Genomic DNA, 20624 nt, shown 5'->3' on the forward strand with positions numbered 1-20624 from the left:
CGCCCAGACATCTGTATGACACAGATAATTACCCGAAATACTAAAAGCAGTCCGCACTCTCCACCTCAGTGTTTACGTTTTAAATACCGTTTTCTTGCAATACAATAGCCTTCTTCATCAACTACTGGCCCTCTCGTATTATGTAGATTATGACCTTGGCTTGTGTAACACAACCCAAGTCATTTCTACTCGTACAATCCCCATATTTAAAAACTAATCTTACAGTAATCTTAATTATTTCAGAGTGGATGCAGTAGAGTACAATAATATTTACGGAATGTTCAGAGGGACTCAGCCACACTCGGAATAGCGGCTACAGGAGCAATGTGTTAACGGTGATATGATGTTGCTGTTGTCATGTATACAACTGTGCGATGACATTCGTTCTGTTAAAGTGGGTGACGTGTAGAAATATGAGGAAACATAAGCATAATTTGAAGCAAAACACATTTAGATTATGAAGCCAGATAATGGTCCAAGAAGCAAGCCAGAAGTGGATGCATCAATGCTTAAAAATCACGGTTTAGTCTTATTTACCGCTCCAACATCTAAAATAACATGCCACTTGTCATTGTAGGCTGCTTTCCAGTGAAACTTCTGCAGCGAACTCAAACAGCCTTGGCGACATGTGGACATGCCAACATGCTGCCAAGGTTGTTTCGTGTATGCTGCAGAAGTTTCACTGGGAAGTTCTTAGATGTCCTCCAGACAGTCCCTATCTCTCCCCATGCGATTTCCATATTTCTGGAGCCCTGAAGAAAGATATTCCTGGCCATCGTTTGCTTCCGACGAAAAGGTGCACACACGGGCCCGACCGTGGATCCGTAGACAACTGCAAATATTTTTCCTTGAAGACACCGACTGTCTTATCTCACAGTGGGATAAATGTATTAACAGATATGGCGGTTACTTTTGAAATAATAAACAGTTATTTACCTTTTCCACCTGTCTTGTTTTCATTTGACTGCCCCCTTATAAAACGAAACATGGGATCACTTAGTATGTTCGACAGCGACCCATTTCTCTATCCGGAAACAAACCTGGTTTCCCACCGCGATTTGATAAGCGTGGAGGGAGCTGAGTCCTGGAGCGGTGTCCTCTTGAGAGACGTCCGGTTATCGAGTACAAGGTTACTGGAGAAACAGCTACGTGTCGCATCTCGAGTACAGGTGTCTACAGAACGCCTAAAGGAAGAGTCCCGTGTTAAAGCGTTGGTCACTACGTTGCGCAGCAGGTAATCAAATAAAACAAGAAAGGAAGAATGGGTTTCTTTACGTACATACATGCATACTGTTTATTGCTGTACCCCCCCCCCCCCCCCCCTTTCTCACAGGGTACGAGACGTAGCCCGCGTAGTGCATTGGTATCTCAATGCTTTTAAGTTGTTATTACTGCCACCCATTCTCATGGCTACAGTGTCGCGTCTGAGTAATTTCTAACCGCAAAAGCCTTCCCAAACGCTGAGGCAATAGTTCCAACACTGAAACGAAACGCAGTCTCTCTACCCGAAACTCTAAAACATTTCCTTATGTGATCCAGTTTCCAAGATCTTCGCTTGTTGCAAGCAAGAGATGATAAAACGACAGCAAAAACTAGCAATAAAGTGCGCAAATGAGCAGAGATAGTATGCACTAATCAGGATACCGATCCCCCAGGACAACAGCATCTTCCAAACGGGGTAAATCCAACATACGTACTCGTAACGACACGGACAATTTCTTAGCTACAACGAAACTTGATAAACGAATTTACCCATATAGCACTGTTTTGGAGACCGGTATTTCTAGTTCCTGAGCGTTTACCTCTCGGCCTCGGCGTTACGTAATACACTAGGCGCCATGCAGTCTCTGAAAAGCTACTAACGTTCCTGTAACATTGACAGCATTATTTTTCTACAATCGTCGATGTCAACCGGTCTGTGCCTTACTTATCTGCACTATGTACCGCTTTACAAGACACAGGATCGGACTCGAACTAATTCCAGCAACCGCCTGGAGACAGTTACTGTAACCTCGCTTCTTCCATCTGCCCTCCCTTTGTTTTTCACTGTGCATGTAAAAGTGTTAACCGACTGTACTGCAGCTAACAGGAAGAAAGAATTCCCTACAGAAATTTCTATAGTACGTCGCGCCAGATGCTGGAATAAAATTTTAACTTTCTGGCAGCAACTGTTACAGTCTGTAGAAAGGTACTATAACGAGCCATTTGCGGAAGTATGCGCCGTAATACAGTATTTCTCGTGGTGCAAAAGTACGGCTTGTACACTCCTTTATCTCTGTTACGTAGTTTTGTCTCGATGTTATTCAAGACTTTGCATTGTCAAGAAATATTGTCTACAGTGTTAGAAGTTAAAACGTACTGTCGCCACCATTGTCGCGAAATATCAGACAAGGAGTTGTATTTGGAAAACATCGAAGAAACTCACATGTGTCTCTATAAAGGATCTATCTCGTCACCCCCCCCCCCTCCCCGAGCTATTTAGAGAAACATTGACAAACTTTGTTCAAGGGGCTTGGACTAAAATCACTGTACTTTCAAATTTACGTACAATATTTGAGTGCAGCTTTGACGCCTAGTTTCATCATGCCAGAACAGAAACTGTGGGTGCCCTCTTCTTGTCGCGAGGGATACTCCGAAAACCGCGTTACTGTTGGGCAAGAGTGTGAGCCAAAAAGCTCACTTCTTGCTGCGGCAGAGGGATCCCTGGTAACAGTCCCAGCTATTACTCTTTGCTTCAGCTTTCTGCATCAATCATGCACAGTTCTCGCATGACACAACATGATCAAGCAGCAGAACATTTCTGGTAACAAATACAGTAACAGCAGTAACAAGAGCCGTGCCATGACTACGGAGAGGCATTCTTTGTATCCAAAAGAAATAAGATTAACTGTTTGGTAATAAGCCAACTAAAAAAGCAAAATGTATAATTTCAAATTTGTTAGTACATTGTTACAGTATGAGTAAATAGAAATCGAAATGTGGACACTGTTCTGTTTTTTTGTCTGAGAAACAGAGATAGTTACAAACCCACTTCGTGATTTTTTCCCTTTCTTGTTGCTCTCACACAGCCAATTGCTAGGCGCGCCTGTATGTATGTATGTATGTATGTATGTATGTGTGTGTGTGTGTGTGTGTGTGTGTGTGTGTGTAAGGGTGCTTGGGGGGACCTAGTAGGCCCACAACTATCGTCCACGTCGTACTGACCACTTCAGAAAAAACTTTAATTTCAAATTAATAAAGCTGATTAAACGCAGACAGGAGAATAAATACGTCCAAGTTGTATAGCTAATTTCACCTTCATTAACGATCTCTGCATCTGCTTGTAGTAAGAAATGACTGTAACTGGATTTTTATTGGTACTGTACTGTCAGATTTAAGTATGATATTTGGTCACAGTTTTATCGAACCGTTTAGATTATGACCGAACAACTATTTTTGACAGGTACAGCGTAAGTTTTCGTATTGGGATCGGTGTCTTTCACCCAGAACATAAAGTATCATGGTGAAACAACACCCAGCGTTTAGACGTCCCGGGTCTTTCGTAGGGGTGGCGCCAGCACTGCCACATCCTGGCCCCGCTCAGGCCAGCGGCTACCGTTCGCCAGCCACCAACTGGCCCGCTGTGAGAGAGGTCAAGTGCTCGGACGCGGCGCCAGATAAGCCCTCAGCTGGCGCCAGCATCTCCTGCCAGGCCAGCGGTCCTTCGCCTTTAAAACACTGCTGTCCTTATAATGTGTCCCGATACTACAGACAACCCACACCTATTCTCCCCACAACTTAAATTTTAATGCGAGATTCAAATTTCCTAAACTGAGCACACTGTACGAGATTATCTCCCTATGTTTCTACTAAATTCCAGCACTGCAAAACAAGTTTTATAAAGAAAGAGCTGGTCAGGTTCGGAAACATAAGGCGGTGCCATAGAAATAAATCGAAAATGGTTTCAGCCAGGATCGGACTCTTGTACGTTCATGAAATTTGGGCGAAAACGGAAGAACGCTGTTGCATTTTCGATGTAGTCTGTATTTTAAAAACGACCTTTTTAATTCCACGAAATGTTTGTATCGAAGCCACACAAAGTAACATTTACAGAGTGGATTCGCGAAGAAACGACACGAAATTTTTCAGATTTCTTCTACAAGGTCCGTCAGTAGAATCGCATTGTTTTCAAATTAGATGTATTTAAAATATTTCTATTGATGACAATACAACGTTTATGTTCAGAATTTCAATGGTTGGCCTGTGCTTTGAACTTCACGTCGCTCAGATGTTGGCCATTTACGTTTATGCTTGATTCTAGTTGGTCCTGAAAACTCGACATCTGGCGTGGAATACAAACGATTTCCTTCTCGACTGTTATCTTCAATGGAGTGTGGATAGCTAACAGTCACTCGCGACTAACATATCACCACAAAACTTAAGTCCCGTAAGCTAAGATCAAGGAAGCGAGCAAGCCAGTGAAGACAGCCGCATCTAGAGGTTATATGGCGGGAAACTGATTCCGTAACACAGCCACTGAATTACGAACTGTGAATGCAACTGCACCATTCTGTTAAAACCGTGCTATCCTCACTGTCGGACTGCGACGTCGCAGTTCTGGAAAGGAGGAGGCTTGGAGCGTCGTACTGTAGTGCCCCCAGCACACGAGTCATCAGACGCTTACAGCTCTGTATCTATCGCTTCACGTGTTTGGAAGTTATGTGGTGTGTTGACAGGGCCATGTCTCCATTACGGAGACAGTTGTGTTGATCTTTTCAACCCATCTGGAAAAGATTGGCGGACGGGAATATTAAAACGGGTGCAAAGTCACGTTGTGTCTCCATCATACTCACTGTTTAAGAAAAATCGCCCTAGGGCGAACGCACGATGCTTCACGTCCAAAGACATCGCGACAACTAAACTTCCAATTCAAATGGACATATCGAGGCCACCCTCCACTCACTGAGGCCAATCGCTCGACAGAAGTATACAAAAAACATGCTGTTTCCGCGACGGACGCTGTTTATTATTTAGCAGTGAATTATTTATTATCATTATCATCACTATTAAAGGCGTGCTAGATGTGATGTTCCTCAGAAACTGTGATACTGACGACCGAATTGCCGTTCATTTAACAACGCCTGCTAAAGCTGCATTGTTTGACACGGAACACACTAAATAATGCAATGAGCCGCTTTCTGTAGAATGGACGCCGGTAGACAATTATCCAGTGTTCGAGTTGTAAGCAGGTTCTTTTCAAGGGTCTGCGTAGAATCCGTTTCTAGTAATGCACGATCGACATTACAGAGATCCAAGTTTATCGATTACATTACAGTGCAAATAATCTCACCGTGGCATAGTTTTCGAACAGAAAAGGTGAACAGCATTCTAAAATTATAACATGGATCATGCACGGTGCTCCAGAGTATCGAGCCGGGAGCAGTGCGTTATCTCTAGACTTCATTAGTTATCTTCTTCGTCAAATGTCATTGCTTATCTCTTGTTAGCGGCAAGTATCAAGACTTATGAAGTGAAGCAACTGGATAGGAAAGTAGCCGAAATCTCTCGAAACGTTATTTGCCGGAGACAGAAATTCATAACATTTACACTTGGACGCTGTTTTACTCGGATTCGCTTGTTTTCCTGGTTGCTGCTGCGCAATTTGATTACCCATGCGAATGGCCACAGTTTTCATAGCCCTCTGGGCAATGTTTGGCTCTGAGCACTATGGGACTTAACAGCTATGGTCATCAGTCCCCTAGAACTTAGAATTACTTAAACCTAACTAACCTAAGGACAGCACACAACACCCAGCCATCACGAGGCAGAGAAAATCCCTGACCCCGCCGGGAATCGAACCCGGGAACCCGGGCGTGGGAAGCGAGAACGCTACCGCACGACCACGAGATGCGGGCGGCAATGTTTGGTTAGCATTTATTTCCTGTGTACTGTGGAGGTACGAGTGTGGAGAGGAAATTTATTCGTCAACGTCATACTGTGCCCTGAAGTTTCGAATATGGGTACCAGCCTGCGGTGCATATGATGAACATGACTTCAAAAAACACGTAATCCATACGTGTGGCACTCTAACAGCCCGTTGGCAGAATTTCGATATATTCCACGCACTCCTTGAGAATGACTCACTCCCGGCAAGAAATACTTTCCGGTTTCATCTCTAGGCGCCAGAAATAATCAAAAACACTATGACCAGCCGTACAGGCACCTCCACTCTCCGTGTAAACACATAAACACAAGCTACATTTTAAAAGAATTACCAGAATCCATTTTCTATAACACAGTATAGAAATAATTGCAACCGCAACTTCGAGTAAGGTAGAACGGCATCAGGATGTCAATGTTTCCAACGTGGTTGCGTTACAAGAACTTTATCTGTTACGTATGTAGTTCAACAGAATGATGAAAACGGTGAGATGAAATAATCTACGAGTTCGGCATTCGATCTACGAAAGGTACTGTAATTATTTTTATGCTTTAACGAGCTTTCTTCTTCGGCAAATTGTACGCGTATGTTCCCAAATTATGGATGAATGTCCCTTTGTTCGAAGAGATATCACATCTTCCCCCACCCCAACCTCACCCCTCCCCTCCTCTAAAGATTAAATTAGAGATGTTGGCAAAGGTACGGCCATACAATCTCGAATACGACCGTTTCTCATGCCAACTTTACAGTTTATTTATCAGATTCACATTGTCAGAAGAGTACAACAATTGACTGTACTGACGAAATAAATCTCGGGTGAACAGCCTGGTATGAGTGTGCACAGGACACAATATTTCGGCAATCGACCACGTTGCCATCATCAGGCGCGCTGATGTACTTAGTACCTGATGATGGAAACGTGGTCGATTGCCGAAATATTGTGTCCTATGCACACTCATACCAGGCTGTTCACCCGAGATTTATTTCGACATAAAATACGCCTGGAGAAATTGAAGAATCACATTGACTGTACTGCTCTCAGTTAATTGAAGTTGGCACAGCAAAACGGACAAATCCTCCAGAATTGACGAATAGGGCAACAGAGTAGCGTTTCAACGGCACCAATAGCATCTGTATTTACATGTGCAATGGAATTTTCAGTATCGATCTACTTATTTGTAGAACCTGCTCTTCACCCACCCCTATTCATCCCTTCCCCAAACACACAAGACTAGACACACAATGTATAGGCTCGTTGGCATAAAAACAAGTGAGATATTGGAGAATTTTGTAGGGTTCTGAAAATGACAGATTAATTTGCTGAAACCGGTAAAGCGAAATAAAAATATCTGTGCAACTGACGAATGAATTTTACTCTGAAATAAATACTACGGCTGCTGAGAAAACAATGGCTACGAATAAAATAATATTGCAGAATCTGATCTTGTATGAAGAATTAAAACGTTTATCTGTATTTGCAGAGAAATAAGAACTGCCTTTCATTAGATTTTTTTTTATGGAACACATGAAAGTCAGTGGTTCCCACACTGGCGAAAATCAAAGAGAATGCACATGACACGAATTTCTTGTGTGTGTGTGTGTGTGTGTGTGTGTGTGTGTGTGAGAGAGAGAGAGAGAGAGAGAGAGAGAGAGAGAGAGAGAGAGAGAGAGAGAGAGACTTTAATTATTTCCACGTTTTCACGAAAAACAAAGAGTGGAAACCCAACGTCGTGGGGGTAATGTGCACTTTTTCTACACAACATTAATGGGAAACTTAGGTAAATTCGTTATCTTTCAGGTAAACACATTTTCCTAATCCGTCTTATTAGAAAAATATTTATCGTTTCGCTTTCTTACGAAAAAGATGAATTCCCAAATTTAAAGAAGTCCGCACACACAAAGATACTGTTCCAGGCGATATGAGATACCAAATAATAGCCACTGAAGATAAAGGCACTGTTCTATCAAACGCGCCTGGATCTGGACTGGTACTTATTCTGAAACAGTGCAAAATTTAATTAATGCCACATACTTCCACACTTCTATATCAGACACGTAAAAAGAATGGTAACTCTTACTGCTGCGTGGAAAAATTCTCTGAACAGTGTCCACTTCAAAGAGGAACACACAAAAATGACTGATGTGGCATAAACGAAGCCAGTAAAAACAACAAGAGGTTGTGGATGGGTAGGTCCCCCTTTAAAGCTAAGGCGCTTGAGTTTTGCCGTTCGTTTTACACGTAGAGCAGAAATGGCCAGTTCGAGCAGATAACGCGGACTGTGAGCGAGGCACCAGAAATCGTTATCACTGCCGCAGTCCTCGCCTGTCCCATTACTCGGAGAGAGGAGCTTCATGGCAATCGGTTTAACGACGTCCACAGCAGCGGCTCCATAACATCCCAGCAGTTAAGCAACGCCGAGTTCATCGCCCGAACGAGCATACCACGCGGTTTACTGGCCTGGATGAGAACGGTCGGCGCATCCGCCGCTTGTTGCAGCCTCCCACCATGTACTGGAGCGCTGAACTTCAGTCGGCAACCTCCTAAGCGTTCTACACTTAACCTCAACTCGAACAACGGAACAAACGCGTGACCCATGGTATGAATGGTACAGCTCTTCCGGAAAGTTTACGAGAAGTCATTTCACAACGAAGTGCAAATGATCGGAATGGACAGAAGAAAGTATTAACATAATATACTTCTTCTTTGCTTTGACGAACTTACTGCTTTTCAGGCAGTGACGTCACTGCGGTCGATAATAGAAAGAAAAATGTCAATGAGGGCAGTAATCAAAAATTTGGACTAATTCTAGACGGGTAAAAGGAAATGGAATGTAATACGGCCGCGAAATACAAGCTTGAGCCCACTTTTAAAGAGACACAAAGATATACCATACCGTCGAGTGAGGATAAGGAGAAAGAATGGCACTGACCGGAAAAAAGAGTCTTGGGCTATGTGCTTCGGTATCCCATAGTTTGTGCTGAAGCATGACTCAGTATATACCAAGGAGGCTGTTCAAGGATTTGTTATTAACCGTGCAGCAAAAATTAGAATGCCATCCTCATAACGGTTAAAATGGGAGGTCACACTTCGTATGGCGTTACAGTGAACAACAACTGTACACATCCAGGCAGTACTTGAGGCACCAATGGCCGGCTTACTGCAATTAAAGGAAGTGTTCGTGAATGGGGCCTTCAATCTGTTGCCTACTGTTATCACCACAGTTCCTAAAACACTTCTTTGCGTGCTATTCCGGCAATATTGTAAGATATACTAATGCAAAAGGTAACAAATTTACTTCATGCTTTGGCCGGCCGGAGTGGCCGAGCGGTTCTAGGCGCTACAGTCTGGAACTGCGCGACCGCTACGGTCGCAGGTTCGAATCCTGCCTCGAGCATGGATGTGTGTGATGTTCTTAGGTTAGTTAGGTTTAAGTAGTTCTAAGTTCTAGGGGACTTATGACCACAGCAGTTGAGTCCCATAGTGCTCAGAGCCATTTTGTGTTGTAGCACCATGGTTGGCTTACGTGGCAGACCAACTCACTAAGTTTTGGTTGTGTGTGTTCCAGATTGTCATAAGTGAGGCACAATGACAACGGTTCAAGAAAAGGCTCAGAATGCATGCCAAATTGGGCACGAAGGTCCAAAGGAACTTCCAAACACGGTACAGGAACCCACCACTCTTGAGGACATTGATACTCCGGTGGTGCAGAAATTTAACGTACACAGAAAGCGTTGATGTGAAGAATCATCTTCTAGGCCAGGGTGTCCGTATCGCTGGACTGGCATGGGTGGTCGAATTCCCTGGCCTCCTAAGTTCTCTGACATTGCATCGATGGACTCCGTTCTATAGGCGTATGTTAAGGACAGATTCTACCAAACGTCTATCAACCATATCAATGATTTAAATAATTGAATCGTTGCTGCCATTGCCACAGTTGATGCGGATATGTTGCCCTGAGTGCAGACAGAGCTTGAATATAGACTGGATGTTTTGCTTGTCATATGTAAAAAGTGATTAAATGCGATAGAAACCTTGTGGGACAGTATGCCACATAAACCAAACATAGTGTGAATATGTTAAACTTTTCAGATACCCCCACAGCTGCTACAGTCGCAGGTTCGAATCCTGCCTCGGGCATGGATGTGTGTGATGTCCTTAGGTTAATTAGGTTTAAGTAGATCTAAGTCTAGGGGACCGATGACCTCAGATGTTAAGCCCCGTAGAACTTAGAGCCATTTGAACCTCAGATACCCTGTACATCATTGTGTTCTCGCGATCACTCTGTATTCACCAAAAATTACAGGATCGTTCCGACTTAAATTACTCCAAACAGACGTTAATTAATAGTTGGAAGTTGGACGGAATCAGAAGACATTAGGATCATGCCCTATACAATACTGTGTTGTTCGTGCGGAGCTCTGGATTGTTGAATGGTAAATTTAAAGTTACGTTTCTGGTTTACGTGAAAAGTTCTGTCGGGCCAATAGATCGAAAAAGTGAAGCACCCAAAAGACACGTTTGGATGTACGCGTATACACCATCGACAGGTATGAGAACAATTACAGTTGCAATTCTGTGTGACAGGTAGAATGGCTCTCGTGATTAGTGCTAGTATCAGATAAGAGACGTCAGCAGCGTCAGATGTTGACTGATCCTTGTAAACGACACGGAAACGTGGCGTACTTCGTTATCAGCAACGACAGAGTTTGAAAGGGGCCACTATTGGACGTCTCCGTTTGGCCGGCAGGTCGAATCGAGCATCGTCCAGATTTATGAGGCATTTGTATGTGACAGTGGCCCGATGCAAGCCAGAACGGAAAATGTGAGGGCAGGCGTATTCGTCGTCAAATTCCCTGGCGACCACATTTGACCACCCCAAGGGAGGGTCGCCGCACTGTGCACCAAGCACATCGTAATGCCTCCAGATCTGCGCCTGCCGTCCGAGGGCAAGAAATTGTCTCCGTGCGACATCTTGCGTCATCCTGCAGCACTGGTCGGAGACTAGCAGCGCCGGAGTAGTCTGTTACCGTCGCGTGTGTAGACTGCCCTTAACAACGACAAACGGTTGCGCATCGAGTGGTGACGTGACCGGAGAGCATCGACTGCTAAATGACTGGCTTTGGGGGGAGGTCCCAGTTTTCCAGTGTTTTGGATAGGCACAAGGGTGTTACTCCTAGCGCCACTGTGTGGGGGAACTTCAGGTCAGCGTTCTCGCTTCCCACGCCCGGGTTCTCGGGTTCGATTCCCGGCGGGGTCAGGGATTTTCTCTGCCTCGTGATGGCTGGGTGTTGTGTGACGTCCTTAGGTTAGTTAGGTTTAAGTAGTTCTAAGTTCTAGGGGACTTCTTCTTTCTGTCCCATAGTGCTCAGAGCCATTTGAACTTCAGGTCAAGGCTGGCAGTGACTAGGGGACTCTCGACAGCACAGCCGCTGATGTTGGGAGATGCTGAGTCCTCATGCGTTACGTCTCATGCAACAGTATCGTGGGGCTATTTTTCAACAATGCTCGTCTACACATGGCACTAGTCTCTATAAACTTTCTGCGTCATGTTTACGTACTTCCGCAGCCAGCAAGAACACCAGATCAGTCCCTTGCAGAACACGGGAACTCCGTGTACGTACCAGCATCCAGGACATCGCGAACCAGTTACAAAGATTGTGGGCCAACTTGTATCAAGAGAGGACACTAAGCATTAAAACACAACGTTTGAAAGGATACCTTACTCATAAGAAGTTATAGCTCTCTCATTACTGTACGGATTTGGCTGCTTAGCAGCACAGTCGCCCTACATCATCAGAACAATAGTGATGGAATACATTGGAGGGATCACGTTCAACGAATGGAAGAATAACATGAAGATAGAATTCCAGAGTGAATCAAGTGTTTCCCCACCATTTAAAAAGATACTGTTGGCAGTTCTAAAACGGAACAGGCCAAAAGGCCTAATCCACGATGCCGTGTTTGGTGCTTAATGACGATTTCTGTCTGGCCGAGAGTTGGCCGTAGCTAAGTGTCGATGCAGAGGAGCGTGGCGCGAAGCGAAGGGGCTGCTGAGCGCGCGAGGCGCCTGCAACAGGATGCAGCGAACTGCGAACGCGGAGGTGTGCGTAAAACGAAACCCGCACGGACGGCCGGGCGGCCAGGCAGTGTTGGCAGTGCGTGCGGGAGGAGCCGTGAGCTCGGCGCGGCGCGGCGCAGGCGCAGGCGCGGTGCGGCAGGAAGCGTGGCCTATCTGATAAAGCGGGGGGCCCCCGCAGGGTGGCCGGCCCGGCGCTGACTGCGCGCCCCGCTATCAACTGACCCGGACCACACGGCAATTATCTGCCGTGCTGACTAGCATCTCGCTGACAGCCCGGCCGCTAATTACGTAACCGAACGGCGCCGCTGCTGCTTCTCGCCAAAGATTCACCTCCCCGAAAAACACTTTCCTTCAACTCTTCAAAGAGAACAGGATGCCCGAAAGAGTACTCTTGACGAGAAACTGTTGCGACGATCTGGCAGTGTTTGTTGTTTCAGTTGTACACATCATCCCAGCGTACAGTAGGATGACCGACTGTCCACGTCACCAAGCTGAAGACAAGAACCTAAAACTATCAAATTTTGTGCCGTTCCAATTTTAATTCGCATTACGCTGGCAAACGTGTTCACATATTCATCAACACGCAAGTCACCCCCCCCCCCCCCCCAACAAAACAGCGCTCGTACCCCGAGCACTATCTCAGTATGCGCTGCGGTTTACCAAGAAACTGCGATCAAAAAAATTACGTGCTGTTATAAGTTAGTAGTCAGACACACAACACCTGCGTGGCAGCAGTGTCGAGAAGATTACGTAGCCAAGTTACTGACCTTCGCCCTGGCTCGTGTCTAGCCGCGCACGTACCGGTTCGTCTGAGCTAAATACAAACATCAGTAGCGACTAGAACGATTAATGCCAACACACGACAATCGCGAGAATAGTTCTTTCTGAGCGGAATACGAACAGGCGTAATGCGAAAAAAGATACGGAGTCAAGCGTGGGAAGAGCAACCGCAAAACGGGACGGGGGAGCGAAACTACTATTCCCCCCCCCCCTTCCACCCGAGCACACCCACACCGCTCGCATGCTCTCTCTCTCTCTCTCTCTCTCTCTCTCTCTCTCTCTCACTTTCCTCTTTTTGCGCTCTCTGTTGATGTAAACAGCTCCGACCCGCCACCCTATCTCCAGACATATGGTCACAACCAAGCGAGACTGGAGTTTCCACAGCACAATCACACGCGTTAAGAGACCAATATCTACTTCGCACACAGTTCCGAACACGAATCTGGTCACAACAACACCGCTCGAATACGAAATCAGAGAGAAGACAACAGATTAGAGAGTCAGCATGCGCTGCTCGGTAGCTTTCCAATACTGAAAAAAAATGTCATGTTATTACGAACACACACAATTATTTTCAACAACGTTTTAAGCTTCGAGGCGCGTTGCACGGGATTATTCTGTTACAGTGCGACAATGTATTATTTTTCTACCTCTAATAGTGTATTCGGGCTTCCAGACGGCACGACGTTTTGACACGTTGCGCCCTACGGCCCGACAAAGGTGAAGTGTGTGCCTGGAAGAATAACAGTGTATTTCAGAACTACGTGAATTGCCTGAATACCACAGTCTAGATCACAATTTTGCTTTCAATAACCGGTTTGGCCCAAACAGAAACTAAAAGCTCGTCGCAGCAACTGGTAGGTGCCGTCAACTGAGAACAACAGTTGTTGCGACCAGTTTTTAGTTCTCAAGATGGTCTATGCTGTCCCAAACCGGTCACGAGACAGTGGTATTCAGACAGAAGATGAGATCACTGTGCAGTATACGCAACAGCACAGAGCTGCTTTTTAGCGAACTACTCGAGATGTTCTGCACGCTCGCGTCGGCTTCGTTCCTTGTTCCTACAAGGAGAATGAATCTTTCTGTTAAGTGGTGTGCTTGGTATTCCATTTTTCACCTGCGGCCACTGCACAAACACCTCCAACCGCCTCTCGCCTGCACACACACACACACACGCACATATGTACACTCACACACTTCGCTCGGTCTGGCAATAATACGCCGAACGCTTTGCGAACGCGAAATACGTCACACTGTGTAATGCGGTCATCCCCACGCACGCACTCTCACTGCGCCACCGTGTGTAACAGCTCGACGTCCGAGCGGCGGAGCGTTCGCGGCGGTGCGGAGTTAACAGAAGATTCCTTCAACCGGTAGCGAAACCATTCCAGGCGGTAGCGAAAGAGCGGGCGGCGCAGTTCGCTTCTCCACTGCGGCTCGCTGTGAAGTAGTCGGAGTTCCGAATATGCGGTTGTGGCGAAGCGCAGGCAGCCCCGTGTCCACGAAGTGACGTTTGGCCCTCGGCACAGTGAAAGAGGTAGAGGTGCAGTAGGAGTACCTGTCAGGGGAGAGCAGCGGCGACCAGGCGCTGGCTGCGATGCACTCCATGGCGAGGGCGCGCCGGCACTGGCTGGGCCCGCCGGCTAAGCGGGTCACTAGGCCACGGCGCGCCGCTCTGCGCACGCGCAATGCGCGCCTGCCCGCACCCGCCCGCGCACCACCGCATCGGCGGGCCTCGCTCACTGCTACTGCTACTGCCGCTGCCGCTGCCGCCTCAGCGGCAAGGCTCAACCGAAAATTCCCCGCCCGTGGCCCCAATATCCCGTGCCCGCGTTGCTGTCGCCGTCATCGACGCCGCGGACGTAAGCGGAACTGCTGCGTGCTTACACGTCACACACTCCGGACACCACTCACTGGCGTGACTAACGCTCGCCTTGCGCGTGTCACTTCCAACATTTTTTCCCACTAAACGAATGACGGTCAGTTTGGCTGTAGGAGAAGTAAAGACACCAGAGAGGCAGTCCTGACGTTGCCGTTGGTAAATGCAACAAGAGTAAAGAAAAATGAAGACACGTTCATAGGATTTGTCGACGGGCGGCCGTGTTGGCCGAACGGTTCTAGGCGCTTCAGTCCGGAACCGCGCGACTGCTACGGTCGCAGGTTCGAATCCTGCCTTGGGCATGGATGCGTGTGATGTCCTTAGGTTAGTTAGGTTTAAGTAGTTCTAAGTTCTTGGGGACTGATGACGTCAGGTGTTAAGTCCCATAATGCTCAGAGCCATTTGTCGATGCGGAAAAGGTGTTCCACAGTGTCAAATTGCGCAAGATGTTTGAAATTCTGAGAAAAATAAGGGTAAGCTAAATGCAAAGACGGGCAATATACAATATGCACAAGAGCCAAGAGAGAACAAGAAGAGTGAAAGACGAGGAACGAAGTGCTCGGTTTAAAAACGTTGCAAGACAGGGACGTAGTCCTACTGTTCAGTCTACACGTAGAAGCAATGAGGCGGAAAAAAAGAAAGTTTCAAGACGGAATTAAAATTCAAGGTGAAAGGATATCAATGATAAGATTCGCTGATGACATGGTTCAAATGGCTCTGAGCACTATGGGACGCAACTGCGGAGGTCATAAGTCCCCTAGAACTTAGAACTACTTAAACCTAACTAACCTAAGGACAACACACACATCCATGCCCGAGGCAGGATTCGAACCTGCGACCGTAACGGTCGCGCGGTTCCAGACTGTAGCGCCAGAACCGCTCGGCCACCAGCGGCCGGCGATGACATGGTATTCTCAGTCAAAGTGGCGATGATTACAAGCTCTGCTGAATGGAAAGGACATGCTAATGGGTACAGAATATGGATTGACAGTAAATCGAAGAAACGCGAAAAGGGCATTCCTGGCCATGAGAAATCTACTAGTACAAATATAGGAAGAAATTTCTGAGAATGTATGTTTGGAGCATAGCATTGTGTGATACTGAAACACGGGCTTTGAAAAAACCACAACAGCAGAGAATCGAGGCATTGAAGATGTGGTGTTACAGAAAAATGGTGAAAATTTGCTGAACTGATAAGGTAAGGAATGAGGACGTTGTCAGGAGAATCGGCAAGGAATATATGGAAAGCTCTGGTGAGAGGAAGTGACTCATTGATAGGACACCTGTTTGGACACCAGGAAATAACTTCCATGGTGTTGTTGTTGCGGTCTTCAGTCCTGAGACTGGTTTGATGCAGCTCTCCATGCTACTCTTCCTGTGCAAGTTTCTTCACCTCTCAGTACCTATTGCAACCTACATCCTTCTGTATCTGTTTAGTGTATTCATCTCTTGGTCTCCCTCTACGATTTTTACCCTCCACGCTGCCCTCCAGTACTAAATTGATTGTCCCTTGATGCCTCAGGACATGTCCTACCAACCGATCCCTTCTTCTAGTCAAGTTGTGCCACAAACTTCTATTCTCCCCAATTCTATTCAATACCTCCTCATTAGTCGTGTGATCTACCCATCTAATCTTCACGATTCTTCTGTAGCACCACATTTCGAAAGCTTCTATTCTCTTCTTGTCCAATCTAGTTATCGTCCATGTTTCACTTCCATACAAGACTACACTCCATACAAATACTTTCAGAAACGACTTCCTGACACTTAAATCTATACTCGATGTTAAGAAATCTCGCTTCTTCAGAGACGCTTTCCTTGGCATTGCCAGTCTACATTTGATATCCTCTCTACTTCGACCATCATCAGTTATTTTGCTCCCCAAATAGCAAAACTCCTTTACTACTTGTGTCCATGGTACTAGAGAGAATTGTACAGGATAAAAACCGTAGAGGAAGACAGAGATTAGAATAGATCCAGCAAATAATTGAAGACGTAGGTTGCAAGTGCTACTCTGAGATGACTAATGGTTCAAATGCCTCTAAGCACTATGGGACTTAACATCTAGACTTAGAACTACTTAAAACTAACTAACCTAAGGACATCACACACATCCATGCCCGAGGTAGGATTCGAACCTGCGACCGTAGCAGCAGCGCGGTTCCGAACTGAAGCGCCTAGAACCGCTCGGTCACAGCAGCCGGCTGAGATGACGAGGTTGGCACAGGAGAGGAATTCGTGGCGGGCCGCGTCAAACCAGTCAGAAGACTGTGGACTCACGAGTGGTGAAAGAAGTCACGAGAATCTCTTCTTATTGAGTAGGTAATGGTGGCGTCAGGATGAGGACGATTAAAAACGTTGTCGAAACTGTTATTAGCAGTTTGGTGCTCACGAAGAACGAAATTGTTACTATTAACAGACTAACAAGGAAACATCACCAGCTTGACTTCACAATTTAAGGAGAGAAAAACGCACTAGCGAGATTTAGAAAAACGCACTAGCGAGATTTCAGTCCCGGCACTCGATCGGGCGCGAAATTTTGGGCCATAATTCTGACAGTATACGCCGTTACGACCTTCTGTTTGCACTACTTTTAAACTTCGCGTGGTAAATACTGTATATCAGAGTAAAACCACTTTCCTCCTATTCGCGGGATGTTGAAGGCAAGGGAAGTTTAGAGGTGTGGGGGTGGTGTCTGCAGAAATTGTTTTGATATCTTGTTCGAGAACACGTTGTTTTACGTGAAAAGAGTGTGGTTATATGCCAACCTCACGCATACAAAGGGTGTCAAAAAGAGCGACAAACATTAGAGGCACGTCCCTTATATAGAAATAAGTAAAAAATGACTGGTAAAGATGTGCTCTAATTGATACCTTAAGAGGTATGAGTACCTGTTCCTCTTCGATACTATGAAACAAGATCTCTTCAACTGCAAAGTCTTTTAGTTTCATACTTTGTGAAGTATAGAGCAAACAAGAAAAAAATGTCTATTACACACGGGGTCTAAAATGAACACTTTACAAGCTGTGAGTATTTGTTCATCTTCGCCTGTGTCAACCACATCTCTTCTACTGAACAAGAGCTCATATAGTAGCCCCTATAGTACGTTTAAAATTAGTTGTGACTTTTGACGTTTGGCTCACCAGAGATGACAGGACGCCATTGCCAGGGTAACACCAATGGCGACCCGCGCGGTGTGTGGCCGCGCAGTTAGAGGCCCCATGTGAGGAACTGCGCGGACCCTCGCGCCGGAGGTTCGAGTCCTCCCTCGGGCGTGTGTGTGTGTGTGTGTGTGTGTGTGTGTGTGTGTGTGTGTGTGAGTAGTGTGTAAGTCTAGGGACCGATGACCTACACACGCATTTGAACCAATGGCAAACCGGCTTTGCCTACCACTACGCCAGCAGTTCGGTTTGTCAAACGGCCCTGTTGCCACGCCGTGGATAAACAGTACCACGTGGTGTCGCTCATTAAAGGCACTTCCGCTCATCAGCTCTCGCTGTAAAGTGATATTATCTGGCTTTGAATTATTCTACATTCGTCAGGTATTGTGAACGCTACATCTCTTGTTGCTGTGTTATCGTCGCATTTTTTTGTCTAAACACTGCAGAGTTTACAGGTATATTTCTTGTGGTGTCACCGCCAGACACCACACTTGCTAGGTGGTAGCCTTTTAAATCGGCCGCGGTCCGCTAGTATACGACGGACCCGCGTGTCGCCACTGTCAGTAATTGCAGACCGAGCGCCGCCACACGGCAGGTCTAGAGAGACTTACTAGCACTCGCCCCAGTTGTACAGCCGACGTTGCTAGCCATGGTTCACTGAGAATTTCGCTCTCAATTGCCGAGACGATAGTTAGCATAGCCTTCAGCTAAGTCAATTGCTACGACCTAGCGAGGCGCCATTTATCCTTTGCTATGTATCTAATGAAGCATGTACATCAACAAGACCAATGTTCACCAATTGTGGGTTAAAGTTAAGTATTCAAGCAGCTACGTACTTTTCTTTATAGCATTCATTACGTATCCTGTTTCAGACCTCACGCCAGCCTGCGTGAGTTAAAGCGCGTGCCTTTCGGTTACCCGTCACTGTGGACTGGCTGTCTTGTCAGTCCACAACATTTCTCTCTAATATTCTAATGCAGCTGAAATTGTGGCAGAATCCTAAAACAGCGTACAACAAGCGAGTGAGAGAAGGACATGTCAACAGTTACGAGAAAATCAGTTTTCAGTATAAACGTAAATATGAAGCTTCTTCACATATATTCTTGCACAACCCACAATAATTCTCGTTTCACAGGCTATTGATGCTCCTTCAAAATTACATTACTTCATTTTAAAAAATCTGCAGTAGCTTGAATATTGCGGTAGATATGGAAGTTTGGCATGTAGATCATATGGCAAAATACTCTTCTCTTCGCATACTATCATTTGCGAAAATCTTGTTTCGATATCGCAGACCGTTTGTGAGATACGAGGAATTTATGTTTTGGCTTTTTCACTGGCAAGTGCTTTCGTGACGGAGCCCTTTAGATACGTTCCATTTCCTCAACACAGGAGACAGTTAGCGACATCCTTCGAGTTTTAAACAATTTAATATGTTATGTAAATTTCATATGCAGCAACATACTACTCAACACGCATCAAACGCAATTTCATAGCGACCCCTATTTTACAATGCGAACTTTAACAATTTCTTGCAGTAGTTTAGCTAATACCGAAATATCACAAAAAATGACCATTAACGAAATAACAGGTAAATCATCATGAAACTGACGAATGGAGCTATAAAATGTGCGAGACTCAGCGTTTATTACCATATTGTTTCTTTCAAATCGATTAAGAAAGACTGCAGTTCCGCCAGCTTGCGCAGCTGACAGGTTACGCGCCAAGCAGGCCTGGCGTTATAGTCGCATGCTGACGCGTTGAACACACGCTGACAACTATGCTTCCCTCGACTCGATGCGCACTGAACTGTCAACGCACTATAAGTTATGCATTTTAGAGCCCATGTATACTAGATTTTTTTCCAAAATAGAAGCAAAGAGCTTGCGGTAGAAGACATCTGTTTCATAGTATTGAAGATGAGCAAGTGCTCATATCGCTTAAGGTATGTGCAATAGAGCCCTTTAAAAATTAAACTTCTTGTCTCTGTGTACGGAACCGTCCCTAAAGTCTTCCAGTGCTCTTTTGGGATAGCCTATACAGGCCAACTTAGGGCCATACTTCCCTTCCCTTCGCTTTTGCCAGTAAGTTTTCAAGAGATGGCTTATCTGCTGTCTCAGTTCTTCGGAGAATTTCTTCTTTTTTCTGTCACTTGCGTGTTCAATAACAGTGTCAGCGCTTCAGTGCAATTAAAAATACTGCGCAACGATGACGTTAATAATTAAATAGTGCTACACTTGGTTCAAATGGCTCTGAGCACTATGGGACTTAACTGCTGTGGTCATCAGTCCCCTAGAACTTAGAACTACTTAAACCTAACTAACCTAAGGACATCACACACATCCATGCCCGAGGCAGGATTCGAACCAGCGACCGTAGCAGTCGCGCGGTTCCGGACTGAGCGCCTAGAACTGCTAGACCACCGTGGCCGGCTAGTGCTACACTGTTTCTTTAATGACACGCTTACTCATTTCATTACTTTACCCTGCATTTGTGAAATGCCATATAAAACTGTTCAAAGCAAAGAGATCGCTGGCTCCAGATACAGGTCAAAAATCACGCACTTTGACACACTGAACAAAGCGCTACCGTTTATTGTTTCACCGACGTTATGAACGCGTACAGTACTTCGCGCTAGGGCATTAGGCGACTGCATTGGAGCGGGCCGAATGATGGTCGGTGCACGCGTAGATTTAAAAGCTATGCATTCAGTCAGTCATAACTACGTACTGTCAGAATCATGTCCCAAAATTCGCGCGGGAACGATTACTGTGATTGACATCTTGCAAGCGTGCTTTTCCACC

General features: G+C 45.8%; 1 protein-coding gene across 6 annotated transcripts in view; it reads right to left on the minus strand.

The window, feature by feature from the left end:
* Positions 1-20624, minus strand: part of LOC124796397 (nuclear receptor coactivator 3) — a 302528-nt gene that overhangs the window by 103238 nt on the left and 178666 nt on the right. For 5 of the 6 annotated variants that reach the window (XM_047260571.1, XM_047260573.1, XM_047260570.1 and 2 more), the window contains exon 1: positions 14339-14388. The exons of the other annotated variant lie outside the window; for it this stretch is intronic. In XM_047260571.1, coding sequence (XP_047116527.1) covers positions 14339-14388 — 50 coding nt within the window. Of the gene's footprint in view, positions 1-14338; positions 14389-20624 lie in introns of those variants that run through there. 6 annotated transcript variants of the gene reach the window in all.

The sequence above is a fragment of the Schistocerca piceifrons genome, chromosome 4 (genome assembly GCF_021461385.2).
Source record: "Schistocerca piceifrons isolate TAMUIC-IGC-003096 chromosome 4, iqSchPice1.1, whole genome shotgun sequence".
NCBI classification, from domain to species: Eukaryota; Metazoa; Arthropoda; class Insecta; order Orthoptera; family Acrididae; genus Schistocerca; species Schistocerca piceifrons.